The 16,498-nt window shown below is 47.4% G+C and overlaps 1 protein-coding gene across 1 annotated transcript in view; it reads right to left on the bottom strand.

Annotated features, from left to right (window-relative positions):
* The window catches only part of E2F5 (E2F transcription factor 5), a 95,394-nt gene extending 79,629 nt beyond the window's left edge, over positions 1 to 15,765 (bottom strand). Inside the window, exon 1 of the mRNA XM_030216101.1 lies at positions 15,261 to 15,765. Within this exon, the coding sequence (XP_030071961.1) occupies positions 15,261 to 15,470 (210 nt within the window). The 5' untranslated portion in view covers positions 15,471 to 15,765. The remainder of the gene's footprint in view (positions 1 to 15,260) is intronic.
* Between the last annotated feature and the right edge of the window lie 733 nt (positions 15,766 to 16,498).

Raw genomic sequence — 16,498 nt, 5'->3', positions numbered from 1 at the left:
GCTCGACGTCGAGGCACCGAGGCCTCGGTGTCGTCGAGCGGTGGACTCCCGCGCCGGCGGGGACGAAGCTCCCTCCATCGACGTCGACGGGGACACCACCTGCGTGGCGGTCGAGACCGGCGCCGCAAGTGGCGGCGGTGTCGACGGCCCCGGCGCCGGGCTAGAGCTCGCCGGCGCCACAGTCATCGGCGCCGAGGGCGCAAGCACCCCCGGCGCCGGCACAGCCTGGCGCATCAGCCCTTCCAGGATCCCCGGAAGGATGGCTCTGAGGCACTCGTCCAGGCCCGCTGCCGAGAAAGGCGGTGGGGCCGGTAGGGGTGTCGGTGCCCGGATCTGGTGGGAGCCAGGAGACTGCACCGAGGTGCCGGGACCCTGTTGCGTCGGCACCTCTATCACCGACGGGGATCTCTCCTCTCGATGGAGACGCTTCGGCGTCGACTCCTCTCCGATGTGCATCGAGGGCGACCGGTGACGGCGTTTCTTATCCTTCTTCCGATGCCCGTCACCGGCGCCGGGAGGCATGGAGAAGGAGGATGACGATCCCCCTCGGTCTCGAGGAACCGGGTCAGACAGGGTTCGGTCCCGTGGGCCACGGGCTGAGGGAGTGACCGGGGCCGACTGCCCACGCGGCCTCTCACCTCTACCCTCACCGGAGGACCGGCGGGCCGACGGGACCTGTTCTCCTGGGGTCGATGCCATCGGTGCCGATGTCTCGGGCATCGATACCGGTACCTAAGGACCGGGCGTCGATACCGATGCCGTCGAGGTCGACGTCGAGGGGCCGGCGCAAGTTCCAAAAATACGGTCCCGTTGAACTTGCCTCGCAACCTGAGTCCGTTTCCGGAGACCGAGACACAGGGGACACGACTTGAAATTGTGCTCCGGCCCGAGGCACTGGAGGCACCAAGCGTGGGTGTCGGTCTGCGAGATGGGCCGGCCGCACCGACCACACTTTTTAAATCCACTCGGGACCTTCGAGGACATAGACGGAAAAATCGCGTCGGCGAAATTAAAGCCGTCGATGGTGGCGGAAATCACACCTCGAAAATGAAAAACGACCGTGCGGCCACCAGGCCGCAACGCAACGTCCCCGCTGGAAGCGAGGGAAAATGGGAGCGCGTGCTCCTTTTTTTTTTTTTTTTTTTTTTTTTTAAAGAAAAGAAAAGTGGAGCGCGTGGCGATAAATTAAATATAAAAGAAAATAAAGAGGTTTGCGTAAACGCGACGGTTTTTCCGGGGCTGAAACAGAGAGAGCGGCACACGACTCTCTCCAGGCGAGGAAAAAAAGGAACTGGCGGGAGCGGTCGCGCACGGGCGGGAAGACGGCCGCGCATGCGCGGTGGGCGTGCCCTGCGTGCCGACCGTCCCGCGAAGCTTTTTTCCGGTTGGTGGGGGCTGCCGCGGACGTCACCCAGTCGTGAGAACAAGCAGCCTGCTTGTCCTCGGAGAATTGCGAAGACTAGTGATTTTGTCACTAAAGTATTTTGCTAATTGGTCAGCCGATGGACGGTTTGATGGTGAGGTTGTCACTTGATCTGTGTTTAAAAGATTTTTTATAAGTTGGAATTGTTTTTTAATATCAGTGCCAAATGTAGTAATTTTGTGTGTATAATAGTCTTTTTTGGCACATTTAATGGCATATTTATAGGTTCTTTGAGATTGCTTCCAGGAGTTAAAGGTAAATAAGATCAAGAATACTATGATTCTTCTATTGCTCCATGGTGCGATCTCACCTTCAGTATTGAGTAGCACTCCCTCCTCTTTCAGGATGCAACAGGCAGGGCACCGCCATTTTGGAGGCAACACTGGAAGAGGAGGGAGTACTACTCCATCACACGGAGGTACAGGGGGCAGCTAGACCACCAGGGTGGGCAAGTGGCTGGGTTTGTGACCCACTGGGCCACCAAGAATTTTTTTTTGTGTCAGTGGGGCTGTTTGGGGGGGTATGGGGGCTTGGAGGGGCACTAGGCCACCTGGGCCTCAACAATTGGGGGGTCCGGGGTCCAACGGACCTCCTGTGTTTGACAGGTCCACCCAGAGCTGTCAAATAAGTGCAAAAGGACTGAGCTCCTCCCCCACTTTTCCCCCCAATGATCAACGCTAATAGTACACCTAAATTAGAATGTTATTAGCACTGATCATTGGGGAATTCCCTGCGCTGTTCTGGTGCTATTTTTAGGGCTCCGTTTCAGAACAGTGCAGGGAATTTGGATCATCAGTCTGTAAGTCTGTACATGAGGCAATGGAAGATTAAATAACTTACCCCAGGTCACAAGGAGCAGCAGTGGGAGAACTTCCCTGTTTCTTAGCCAACTGCTTTAACTGTTAGGCTACACCTCCACACCAATCCTATGTTTATATAAATCAGTGGAAGGTAAAGTGGGAGTACCAAGATTTGAACCCTGGTTTTTCTTGTGTTCCACCTTCTGATCACTAAGCTATTTATTCACTCAAAAACAAAAACAACATTCTTAATCCACAGCTTGGCTGTCCAATTACATTTTGCTCCTCAGTGTGTTTTACTCTCATAGTCCATGCATTCATGTGCCAGAAACAGCACAAGAGATCATGAATGGTGAGTAAAGCACATGATGGCATTAAGATAGTAGTGCATAAAAGATTTATTTATAGAAGATAACACACCTCTCTGAGGATGAAGGGGGACCACATGGTCAGACTAAAAAACATGAAAGCTAAAGCAGTTTGTGGCACCTGACATGTACCTGTGAGGCAGCCATGGCATAATTATATATATAAGAAATCATATGAAGGGTTAATTCTGTTAAAAGCTTGAAGTTAGAATTCTAACTTTTTACTTTGCAACTGAAGTGAAGGTATGCCAGATGGTTCATATTATTTGAAAGTCTTGCCGGGCTGGGTCAGAAAGGTCAGAAAGACCCTTGTGAGGGATGGATTGCTAAATGCTGGCACAGCTGTAAACTATTATGAATGAACAAAGGAATGAGCCAGACATGCTGAAGTTTAAAAGGCTGAAATATGTAGATTTTGTTATAAGGAAATAGTTAGATTCTAAATAATTCTAGATATTCCTGATATTTAGAATATGTCTTATAAGAATGCTTACTTTAGAATATGTTGTATTCTGTGTAAATTAATAATTCTGTGTAGGATGTTTGTTCAACTCTGTGTTACTTTTAAAATGATCCTTTGTCTGCTGTTTAAGGCTGCAGTGAGGAGATCAACATGTGTTTTGAATTAACTATGGTCTTAGCTAGTTCTGTGTATGAAGCTGAAAGGTGAAAAAAGGTCAGAATTAGTCAGCTCTCTTCTCCTTGATTAATTATAGGTAAAATGTAGAAATGGTCCTGGAAGTAATAACAGACCATAGCCGTATGCTATTAAGTAAGACTGACTTTTGACCTCTTTAATGAATGCCAGAGTTTAGTTAGTAGGTAGTATGAAGCTGATTAGGAATATGAGAATAACCAATGTTAGATGGGGCCTCTTAGTCTCTAAGGGAATCCAGTTTAAGCTATAGATGAGACATCAATCATAATGAGAAATGTAAGAGACTGGAGACCAAATGTCTGGCATGAGGGGCCCCAGGTCACAGGTCAGTTTAGGATGTCTGGAACCTATGTAACTGATATTTCAAAAGTAATGATTGGTTGAGGCAAGGTAGCCAATCAGTTTCTTAACCAATTGGGAGTAAAGGGGGCTAGGCTAGGAGGAGGGCTTAGGACCCTATTTAAGTGGGAGCAGAAGCAGTTTACGTCAGAAGGAGCTCAGAAGAAAGAGAAGGACAGAAGGAACAGACAGAAGAAGGAGAAGACAGCATAAGAAGAGAAGCAGCTGAGACAAAGACACAGAGAGCTGAGAGAAAGACCCAGAGAGCTGAGAGGAAGAGAAGAGAGCTAGAACTGATGTCCTGCTTTGTTTGCTGGCAAATAAAGAAGATTTCTCTCTCATACTGGTGTGTGCTGTCTGACTCCTGAAGTATCACAAATTCATGTATTAATTCCTGCAACAATTCTTGGTGGCAGCGGTGGGATGAATCCTGCATTAATCCCAGCACCCAACTGACTGGAGAACATTCGCCGGGTATGTATTCTGTATTTTGTATTGTAATCCTAGCTAGGAAATTGTAAACCAGCCCCTCAAGAAAATTGAGGAAGGAGAATCTGATCAATTCTCAGCAAGGCCCTAGTACCTTCTAGTCGCGGGGACTAGAAGCGAAAACGCTTGAGCTTATCTGTATTTGAGAAATCTGAAATTGTTGGGTGGGATTTTCTGTATGGAATGTGTGATGCGTGAATGCTAACTGAGTGCGGACTTCTTATAGCTGCATTTCCAATTAACGCGAGTTCAATTGGTCAGCAACGGAAGGAAGCGATTGTTGTCTGTCTACCTAGTGTCTCGAGAGTGCGGACCCCTTACTGCACTCTCAAAAATTCCCTCCCTTTTTGTGTGTTGTAACTGTAAGCATTATGGGTGGGACATCATCTAGACAAATTGTTACCCCCCTAGATTGTATGCTTAGAAATTTCAAAAAAGGCTTTTTAATTAATGACTATGGACAGACTTTAAGCTCAAGTATTTTAAGAACCTTGTGTGAAGTTGAGTGGCCATCTATGGGAGTGGGGTGGCCCCCTAGTGGCAGCTTAGATATTGAAGTAATCCGGAAGGTCTATAGCATAGTAGTAGGAGAATCAGAATATTCTGAACAACTCCCTTATATAGATTCCTGGGACAGCCTTGTGACTGACCCTCCCTCCTGGTTGAAAACTTATATGGGATCCCCAGTAAAATTCATGTTAGGCCGTGTTCAAAGAAAGATTAGAAAATCTAAACTAGAAGAGGGAAAGAGCCCCAGGAAGCTTACCACCCAATCGGTGGCTTCCGCCCCTACCCTGTCTGAGAAACCCATACTCTCTGATGATCCCTCAGATCTTGAGCCACCACCTTATGGCCCATTGTTGGGGTTCCGTGCCACCCCTAGAGATCCACGCCGCCCAGCCCAAGCCTCTCCAGCACAGGCTTCTCCGGATAGTTCTTCCCCTCCTGTGCCAAACCTGCCACACCCTAGGTTGGACTTTTCACCTGGCCTCTACCCTTCTGTGCCAAATCCTCCCCTGTTAACCTCCGAAGACCCACTTTGGGCTCCACTCCCTGACTCCTCAACTCCTGACAGCCCAGCCTCTCCCTCTAGTACCCCTACCCACTCATTAGGGGCCCGGCATCCCTTTCAATGGACTGACTCACCTGTGACCACCTCTCAGTCTATGAGTACCCCTCCCCATCCCTCAGGGGTTCAACACACCTCCACTGAATGGGTTAGACCTGCTGCAATCACCTTTGAGCATGATAGGAGGGTAGCTCCTAGCTCTACCTCAGGTTCCATTCCCACTTCCTCGAGAGTTCTGCCACTTCGTCAGGTAACTACCACTCGACCGGATCCTAATAATCAGGGTCAGGTTATACAGGCACAGGCCTACCAGTATGTACCCTTCACAACCACCGATCTCCTGAATTGGAAGACGCATTACCCCTCTTATACTGAAAAGCCTCAGGCAGTGGTGGACCTAGTGACTAGCATTATGGCCACCCATAACCCAACCTGGACTGATTGTCAACAACTTCTCCTGACCCTCTTCACAACTGAGGAGAGGCGGAAGATTTTGCAAAATGCTGAGGCCATCACGCGAGAGCGTGTTCCCGAGAGGACACAGGACCCAGAGGGATGGGTTAGAGCTCGGTTTCCTCGCGCAGCTCCAGATTGGGATCCAAATGATGGGCAGCACTATGAACTGTTGTCTGGCTATTGCCGGGACTTACTGGAAGGTATGAGGAAAGGCATAAAGAGGCCCATTAATCTGGCAAAGGTCTCTGAAATTCTCCAAGGGGCAACTGAATCCCCTGGGGCCTTTCTAGAGCGACTAATTGAAGCCTACAGAACATACACCCCATTTGACCCTGAAGCCCAAGAAAACCAGAGAATGGTGAATAGCGCATTGGTAGCCCAGAGTATGCCAGATATCCGGAAGAAGTTGCAGCGTCAGGAGGGATTCGCAGGGATGAATACCACCCAGCTAATTGAGATCGCAACCAAGGTTTTCATTAATAGAGATCAGGAGGTGCGCCGAGAGGCTGACCGGAAGATGCAGAAGAAGGCCGACCTTTTAGCGGCAGCCATTACTAATTCCACCCTTAACCGAGGTCGACTTCTAGCTAATGGGAAGCCAAAGTGGGACCCCGGACCACCAGCCAGGGCCCGAGATTCCTTCAATCAATCCCGGCCAAGGGGGGAGAATCCCAGACCAAGATTGGAGAGGGATCAGTGTGCCTATTGTAAGGAAAGAGGGCACTGGAAAGATGAATGCCCCCAGAGGCGCCAGGGACTGAGAAGGGGACCAGGAGATCGAGGAAGCCGAGGCCGAGTTCGAGAGGGAAGATATGAGCCTCCTGAATCTGACATCATCGGGATAGCCGAGATGGCAGAATGGGACGAATAGGACAGACCGGGTTCCTATAAACTGGGCTCCCAGGAACCTATGGTCAAGCTAACTATAGGGAGCCGCTCAATTCCATTCATGATTGATACAGGAGCTGAACATTCTGTTGTGACGGAGCGATTAGCGCCTGTGTCTGGAAAAACTGTCCGAGTGGTGGGAGCCACGGGGGTGCAGAACCGGAGGCCCTTCCTGACAACCCGTAGATGCCAATTAGGCTCACACATAGTCACTCATGAATTCCTGTATATGCCAGACTGTCCAATCCCTTTGTTAGGTCGAGACCTGCTGTCCAAGCTTAGGGCCCAAATTTCTTTTGACTCTGATGGCCAGACTTCAGTCTCCTTTCGGCCCCCGACATCCAGCCCTAAGGGTATATTGAGTTTCTGCTGCCCTCTTGAAGAAGAATGGCGGCTGCATCAGTCGCATGGCCAAGTTGACCTACCCCTGGCAGACAGCTTTCAGGTCAGTGGGGTATGGGCAGAAGATAATCCCCCAGGGTTGGCCCGAAATATTCCTCCTGTACATGTAGACTTACTTCCAAGTGCCCGGCCAATCCATCTTCGCCAATACCCAATTCCCAGAAAGGCTCTGGAAGGGATTCAAGCACATTTGAATCGTCTGTTATCCCATGGAATTATTCGACCTTGCCAGTCTCCATGGAATACGCCACTATTGCCAGTTCAGAAGCCAGGGACTGAGGACTACCGGCCAGTCCAAGACTTACGAGTGGTCAACAAATCCACTATCTCATTACACCCTGTAGTGCCTAATCCATATGTCCTGCTAGGATTGATACCTTCTGGAGCTACCCATTTCACGACACTAGACCTAAAAGATGCCTTCTTTTGTATTCGGGTGGCCCCCGCCAGTCAATTGCTTTTTGCCTTTCAATGGGAAAACCCAGTAACAGGAAGGAAGCTTCAGTATACATGGACCCGCCTGCCACAGGGGTTCAAGAATTCCCCCACCATTTTTGGGACAGCCCTAGGGCAAGACCTTAAGACTTTTAAATCTGAGCCTTCCAGGCGAGTTTTACTCCAGTATGTAGATGACCTCCTGATTGCAGCAGTGACTCAGGAAGAGTGTTTTGAGGCTACTAGGGAATTGCTGGAGCTACTCTTGGATGTAGGCTATAAGGTCTCACGCTCAAAGGCCCAACTCTGTCAGTCAGAAGTGAAGTATCTGGGTTTTTGCATTTCCCAGGGAAGTCGGAGACTGGATGCTAGTAGGAAGCAAGCGGTAGCTGCAATTCCCCAACCCAAGTCCAGAAGAGAAGTTAGGGAATTTCTGGGAGCAGCCGGATTCTGCAGAATTTGGATTCCAAATTTTGCATTGATGGCGAAACCCCTTTACCAAGCCACAAAGGGGGGTGAAAAGGAACCATTTGAATGGGGACCTACTGCTCAACAATCCTTCATTGCCATAAAGAAAGCCCTACTCCAAGCCCCTGCGTTAGGCCTTCCTGATGTGGAGAAACCTTTCTCATTGTATGTCCATGAGAGACAGGGGGTTGCTCTGGGTGTGCTGACCCAGATGATGGGATCCTGGCAGAGGCCTGTTGCATACCTGTCTAAACAGCTGGATGGAGTGGCTAAAGGATGGCCAGCCTGCATGAGGGCCATTGCAGCAACAGCCTTACTGGTCCAGGAAGCTGATAAGTTGACCTTGGGGCAAGAACTGGTTGTTAAAGTCCCCCACGCAGTTCTCACCCTCATGGAGTATAAGGGCAACCACTGGTTTACAAATAACCGTATGGTTAAGTACCAAGCTAGTTTGTGTGAGAATCCACGGATACACCTGGAAACAGTGGCTACATTTAATCCCGCCACTCTTTTGCCAGCATCTGAGGGACCACCAGATCATGACTGTATCCAAACTATGGATGAAGTGTACTCCAGTCGACCAGATCTTAAAGATGTTCCGTGGAGGGACCCAGATGTAATTTATTTCACAGATGGAAGCAGTTATGTGGAGAACTCCAAGCGATTGGCAGGCTATGCTGTGGTGACAGAGGACAAGGTGATAGAAGCAAGAGCCCTGCCCCAAGGAACTTCAGCCCAGAAAGCAGAACTTGTGGCCCTCATACGAGCTCTGGAGCTAGCAGCAGGACTGGTGACCAACATTTATACTGATTCTAAGTATGCTTTCACAACCCTACATGCTCATGGAGCTTTGTATAAGGAAAAGGGACTCATAAATGCTGCAGGCCAACCTGTTAAGTATGGACCTGAAATACTTCAGCTGCTAGAGGCTGTGTGGGCCCCTAAGAAGGTAGCTGTCATTCATTGCAGGGGACACCAAAGAATAGATACTCCAGTGGCCCGAGGGAACCGCCATGCTGATCGGGTGGCCAAGGAAGCTGCTCGAGGACCCCCAGCAAGTACTGTGACCCCCCTGTTCCAAATTCGACTGCAAGAATGGACACCTATGTATACCCAAATGGAAGAGAAATGGGCTCAAGAAGAAGGTGCAGTAAGGAGACCTGATGGCTGGTTACATCTCCCTGATACCAGAGTTCTGGTGCCACGCCACCTAGCTTGGCCTGTAGTGTCTCAAGCTCATGACCTATCACACTTAGGGAAAACAGCACTAGCCCGCCTACTCAGTCGAGTAGTGGTGCTGGAAGGATTGGATAGTCTGGTTGCCACTGCCTCTGCCCGATGTACTCTCTGTGCCCAGAATAATGCTCGTCAGGGACCCCGTATTCCACCAGGAGTTCAGTCTAGAGGACTAACACCCTTTGAGTCCCTAGTTATAGACTTCACAGAAATGCCCAGGAGTGGTAGGTTCCGATACCTCTTAGTCATGGTCTGTACCTTTTCTGGGTGGGTGGAAGCATATCCTACAGTCACTGAGAAAGCCACAGAAGTAGCTCGAGCTCTCCTTAGGGATGTCATCCCCAGGTATGGACTGCCCCTTGCCATAGGTTCAGATAATGGTCCCGCCTTTGTTGAAGCTACACTTCAGGCCCTGTCCCGCGCATTGCGCATTACCTGGAAATTGCATTGTGCCTATCGTCCCCAGAGTTCAGGGCAGGTTGAGCGAGCAAATAGAACCTTGAAAAATAGCCTAGCAAAGATTTGTCAGGAAACCCAATTGAAATGGCCACAGGCATTGCCACTAGCCCTCTTCCGCCTCCGATGCACCCCAACTAAAGGAACAGCCCTCTCTCCCTTTGAAATTGTGTATGGGAAGCCCCCAGCCATTTTACAGGGAATTAAGGGAGACATAGGGATTTTAGGGTCTGCCCAGGTGCAGGAGCAGGTAGCCCTCTTGGGGAAGATAATTTCTGAGCTTCAGTCTTATGTGAGAGAAATAAACCCTGTCCCCTTCCAGGCTCAGGTACATTCCTTCCTGCCAGGGGATAGAGTTTGGGTGAAAGACTGGAAGCTCCAGCCTTTGGGGCCCCGATGGAAAGGACCTTTTACTGTTTTGCTTTCTACCCCTGCAGCTGTGAAGGTCGCAGGGATAACTCCATGGGTCCATTGGTCTCGAATTAAGTCTGCTGACCAGACTGAGCCCAGCACGGATCAGACGGAGCCTAGACAGTGGAGAGCAGAAAGAGATCCAGCGGAGCCATTGAAGTTGCGCCTGACCCGAACCAAAGAATCTACTAGCTGAAAAGAAGGGTCAACTGCATACTGCAGGAGCGGCTGAACTTCGGCTTCATACTGAGACTCTTTCTTGCCGGATTCTGGCTTTCTTGGAATTTGAGAGCTTGATCCTTGTCAGTTGAGGGTCTATCCCAACTGGTATAAGAACTCAAAGACTGAGAACACTATATTAGAGTAATCTGTGATTAGCACAGACTGTTGAAATATTATTGCTTAATTAGTTTGCTGTATTTGTTTTAGATTAGGAAGAAAGAAAATGTTAGTAGTTTGGATGCTTTTGTTGTTTTCTACTCCTTGCCTCCTTGTTCCTAATACCCCAACTCGCTCCAACCTTTGGTTACACTCAGTCCAGGAACTAATTAGCCAGGCAAAGATTACTTCCCCTTGTATTGTGTGTTCCCGATTTTCTCCTTATACTACAGATGTCCCAGCTGTTCCTGTCCCTGTGCAACTCCCAGCTCTTATACCTCCCTACTTTTCGAGTTCAGGTCCTTGGAGCCAGGATTATACTTGGTGGTCCTTTTATAATGCTACTTCCCCCTCTGACTCTTCTCTAAGGCCAGTTTTTACGTCTCCCTATCCAGCTTCTGGAGTGTTTTGTTTAACAAGAAGCATCTCAACTGTTCTTCCCATTCCCTGTAACTATACTAATGTTCTCCCAGAGAAGGAGGAACCTGTGTGGGTAGTTTCTCCAGGTACTCCTATGTGCCCTACTACCATACCTGTAGATTATGACCAAGGTGATTATCTGGCTCCTAACTATACTACTGAGAAGACTATAGTGTCCCATCCTATTTTCTACTTTCATAAGTCCCCGGGGGATGAAGGGGTTGCATCATATGAGCGGTCTGTTACAATTGGGGATTGGCACCTATGGTGTACAAAGTCTCCATTTCTTCTTCGTTCCCCCTGGGATAGGGGCTCGCATTATGGGCATCCTAATCTCCATCCTGTGCCTACATTTATTGGGAACTTTCGTCGCCCTCTCCTTGGTCATTACTGGCTCTGTGATAATGTCCTCCACATGATTCTTCCCTCCACATATGATTTTTGTGTATTGGTAACCTTGAATTATTTTCCTAAAGTTATTCCTCTTAAGCCACTATCCCCGCACCGCTCTAAGCGAGAGGCTTTGTCCTTACCCTCCTCCGTTGCCACAGAGGATGAGGCGATTGAATTAGCCCTCCAGTATATTAATTCTACTTATCCTCTGACTAAAAAGAGACTTGTAGCCCTTTCTGCCACGGCCTGGATTCCAATTGGAGGCCCGGTAGCGGGTATTACTGAACTAGGTATGGCTACCCGGAGACTTCAATCCCTACTCCATGTTTTAATTCATGAGCTGAACGTGGTAGTCAATGCATTGCAGGATCAAATTAATGAATTAAGTATAGTTTCTAGATATAACCGTATGGGCCTTGACTATCTCTTTGCAGCTCAGGGTGGTCTCTGCACAGTGTTAAATTCTTCAGAGTGCTGTACTATTGTCATAAATAGGACGCATGTAGTTAGGCATGCCATGGATAAAGTCCTACAGTTGGCCAGCCTTAATGTGGAGGATTACCGAGGAGGATTAGACCTTACCTCCTGGTGGTGGTCATTGACCTCCTGGATACGCCCCTTGTTCATTTCCCTAATAGTCTTAGTTTTAGCAGGGTTTTTGTTTTGTTTCCTGGCCTCATGTGCTTCGGCAGTATGCCGTCGGACCTTAACAAGTAGGGTAATGGTGATTCACAAGTCTATTCCTAATTAGGATCACTATAGTCTCCAGAGTTTGAGATGTGAGACTTATCTCTGCATAAGCTGATTTTAGTCTCAAAGGGGGGAATGAGGCAGCCATGGCATAATTATATATATAAGAAATCATATGAAGGGTTAATTCTGTTAAAAGCTTGAAGTTAGAATTCTAACTTTTTACTTTGCAACTGAAGTGAAGGTATGCCAGATGGTTCATATTATTTGAAAGTCTTGCCGGGCTGGGTCAGAAAGGTCAGAAAGACCCTTGTGAGGGATGGATTGCTAAATGCTGGCACAGCTGTAAACTATTATGAATGAACAAAGGAATGAGCCAGACATGCTGAAGTTTAAAAGGCTGAAATACTATTTCAGAAGTTCTTGATATGTAGATTTTGTTATAAGGAAATAGTTAGATTCTAAATAATTCTAGATATTCCTGATATTTAGAATATGTCTTATAAGAATGCTTACTTTAGAATATGTTGTATTCTGTGTAAATTAATAATTCTGTGTAGGATGTTTGTTCAACTCTGTGTTACTTTTAAAATGATCCTTTGTCTGCTGTTTAAGGCTGCAGTGAGGAGATCAACATGTGTTTTGAATTAACTATGGTCTTAGCTAGTTCTGTGTATGAAGCTGAAAGGTGAAAAAAGGTCAGAATTAGTCAGCTCTCTTCTCCTTGATTAATTATAGGTAAAATGTAGAAATGGTCCTGGAAGTAATAACAGACCATAGCCGTATGCTATTAAGTAAGACTGACTTTTGACCTCTTTAATGAATGCCAGAGTTTAGTTAGTAGGTAGTATGAAGCTGATTAGGAATATGAGAATAACCAATGTTAGATGGGGCCTCTTAGTCTCTAAGGGAATCCAGTTTAAGCTATAGATGAGACATCAATCATAATGAGAAATGTAAGAGACTGGAGACCAAATGTCTGGCATGAGGGGCCCCAGGTCACAGGTCAGTTTAGGATGTCTGGAACCTATGTAACTGATATTTCAAAAGTAATGATTGGTTGAGGCAAGGTAGCCAATCAGTTTCTTAACCAATTGGGAGTAAAGGGGGCTAGGCTAGGAGGAGGGCTTAGGACCCTATTTAAGTGGGAGCAGAAGCAGTTTACGTCAGAAGGAGCTCAGAAGAAAGAGAAGGACAGAAGGAACAGACAGAAGAAGGAGAAGACAGCATAAGAAGAGAAGCAGCTGAGACAAAGACACAGAGAGCTGAGAGAAAGACCCAGAGAGCTGAGAGAAAGACCCAGAGAGCTGAGAGGAAGAGAAGAGAGCTAGAACTGATGTCCTGCTTTGTTTGCTGGCAAATAAAGAAGATTTCTCTCTCATACTGGTGTGTGCTGTCTGACTCCTGAAGTATCACAAATTCATGTATTAATTCCTGCAACACCTGCAGCCAATGAGCACCAGGGAATATGGCAATAGGATATACTCAGAAAGCAGTGACAATAAAGACAAGAGAAATAACTGATGCAGAAATACAAAAAACGGAGCATGTAACAATGAACAATTAGCTTAAGTTTGTCACCAATACAGATCTGGGAGTGAGCAACGAAATAGTGAAATAGATATGATCACCAGGATGGTTGAGGGATTGGGGTACATCTAGAGAACTGCAGTAGTCTAACCTCATCTCCCCTTACGTTCCCACCCGTAACCTCCGTTCACAGGTCAAATCCCTCCTCTCAGTACCCTTCTCCACCACCGCCAACTCCAGGCTCCGCCCTTCCTGCCTCACCTCACCCTATGCTTGGAATAAACTTCCTGAGCCCTTACGCCAAGTCCTCTCCCTGCCCATCTTCAAATCCTTGCTCAAAGCCCACCTCTTCAATGTCGCCTTCAGCACCTAACCTATTCAGGAAATCTAGACTGCCCCAATTTGATGGCCCCTATTTGACTGACTGTACATTTGTCCTTTAGATTGTAAGCTCCTTGAGCAGGGACTGTCCTATGTTAAACTGTACAGCGCTGCGTAACCCTAGTAGCGCTTTTGAAATGTCAAGTAGTAGTTCAGAGAACAGATGCAGAACTAAAGACTAAAAGCAGACGTAGGGAGGCTACCTACCTTCAAATTTGCTAGGTTTGCATACTAACAAAGTTTGTAACTGCAATACTTCTACAGCTATTTTTTTTAATTAGTAAAACCCTGAACAAAAAAAATTGCAAGATAATCTTATTGAGCCTTTCTGTATAATGGGTAACACATTAAACCCACTGGATGTATAAGCTGGTAGAAAACTTTATTCAAACATTTCTTGCTCCACAGATGCCACCATTTCATGATCTGCTTGTAGACCTCCTCCTAAAAGTATTATTCTTCCTAATATCCTTGAGAGGAACCCTGTAGTTATTGAAAATATATACCTGCACTCTCATCTAGTGTTCCAAGGCTCTATAAAAAGAAAACTAGTAAGCCAAGCGTTATGACCGCAAATGTTCCAGGTTTAGGTAGAAACATAAAACACGACCGATCAGAGAAAATCAATGAGGAAACCTGGCTTCTGCCGACTGCACGTCCGAGAAAACTTGGTATCACTCAACAGTACAAATCAGGGCAGAGAAAATTCAATTCTAAAAAAAGGGAAATGGGACTTAATATATCACATTTTTGAGGATTTTGCAACTACATTCAAAGCGGTTTACATATATTCAGGTACTTATTTTGTACCAGGGGCAATGGAGAGTTAAGTGACAAGGAGTGACAAAAAGAATAAACAAAAATTTTTTTTATAACTTTTCTTTTAATCTAGTTATACCAAAGTCCTAATGTTTAGATCCCACCTTTAAATAGACATTTGACTCTAGCAGGGTCAATAATTTGCTTTATAATGAGCCTATACGCCAGGCCCCCTCCCTGCCCATCTTCAAAGCCTAGCTCAACGCCCACCTCGTCAATGTCGCCTTCGGCACCTAAACACCATACCTCTATTCAGGAAATCTAGACTGTGGGTTACCATATGGCTCCAGAAAAAGGAGGGCGGATTGAGCCAGCCGGGTTTTACTTCCATTGCTTTAAACCCGGCTGGCTCAATCCGTCCTCCTTTTTCTGGAGCCATATGGTAACCCTCACTGCCCCCACTTGACACTTCGCCCATTAGATTGTAAGCTCTTTTGAGCAGGGACTGTCCTTTTTGTTAACCTGTACAGCGCTGGGTAACCCTAGTAGCGCTTTAGAAATGTTAAGTAGTAGTAGTAGTAATAATGTCGTCTCAAAGTTATTACACCTGTACTAGTTACCCGACCGCCTACCCCACAACGCAATCAAGGCTTTCTCCTCACTACATCCAGCACTGCCTGCTATTAACTCCACCCGCGCTGTACTCTGGGCACCCTCTCCTCAGTGGGTTGTACATGCTTAAGAGGCAGGCAGGCATATTACTTGTTTTTGTTACGAGAGGCACAAAAGGCAATGACCGAGGAGAGCTCACCGCCTTCAGGTCCAGCACGCCGTTCTTCGCCTCCTGCAGCAGCGTCACAAACTTGGTGGTGAGCAACCCCAAGCTCTTTTCGTGGCGGCTGGAGCTCACCGCCTCCGCCATAGCTTCCGCCAGCGGCCCCTCCAGTACCGCTCGCGGGTCTGTGACTGGCGGGATCCCAGCGGCGCGAGAAGCCACGGAAAAGCCGCCAACAATAAGCATATAAAGCTGGCCGATGGCGGCGCCGCAGGCGGTTTAAATAGCAGGAAGTGACGTTGAGGCTCGCCGTTGGCTGGCGATGGGAAGAGAAACTATAGAGAGTAGACCAAGGAGCTTTGGCGTAGACTATCGGCGGGATCCGAGTTAAAAAAAAAAAACGGATCCGGTTCTTAAGTTGACTGTAACTGCTTAAGTAACCACAGCGCGTACTACTTGTCGCGCCAAGAAGACCCAAGTGCTGGCTCCTCTGTCTACAGTCGCTGCTGCCACCCCCACCACAGAAGAGAACGTCGCGTCAGAAGGGGGCAGGACCCGGTAGATATTACTCGACCCAACATTGGCTGGGATTCGCAGAATCGCAGCACCTTGATCATCTTTTTACTATTGTACATGGATTTCACTGCCTGCTAATCAATGAAGTATGAAAATCAAAACAAAAATATTATCTCTGGCTTCTGTCTCGTTCATGTAGCCAATGTATGGGCAGCTATGGTTTACAGAGATTGCATACTGTAGATTTCCTGTCTACACTAGACCAATAAACAAAAGTTGTGTTTTTTTTTTTTTTTTACTTAGGCCCCACACACTGTTTTCAGTCACCTTTATTAGCCAGTGAGGGAAGGGCACCTATAGGTAACAGAGATAACATAGATCTCGTCTACAGTAGACCTGTTGGTATTGGTAAACACCAGCGTTTTACTCAAGTCACACATAGCACTAGAAAAAAAAAGATTTTAAGCCACGGTATAGGACACACTCCACTTGACTCAAACCAGGCCCACACCCCACCCCCTTTGATATCAGCAAATGAGATCTCTCAAAGCACTGCCCACCCAAGTCTTTTACATAACCACACCCCTTGCCCTGCTTTTTTTTTTAGGTAGACCTGCCCCAACCCCATCCCTTTGCCTAACCCAAGGAGGTTTGATTGAGAAAAAAAGGCAGTATGAGACTATCTATTCTAGCCCATTATATGGGTTGAAGGCAGTAGGCGAAGTTACAAGTACACCCAAAACAGCAGCAAACGCTAT

Source organism: Microcaecilia unicolor, chromosome 1 (assembly GCF_901765095.1).
Source record: "Microcaecilia unicolor chromosome 1, aMicUni1.1, whole genome shotgun sequence".
Lineage (NCBI taxonomy): Eukaryota > Metazoa > Chordata > Amphibia > Gymnophiona > Siphonopidae > Microcaecilia > Microcaecilia unicolor.
Note: the sequence above shows the minus strand (reverse complement) of the source record. Positions and strands in the feature narration are given on the sequence as shown.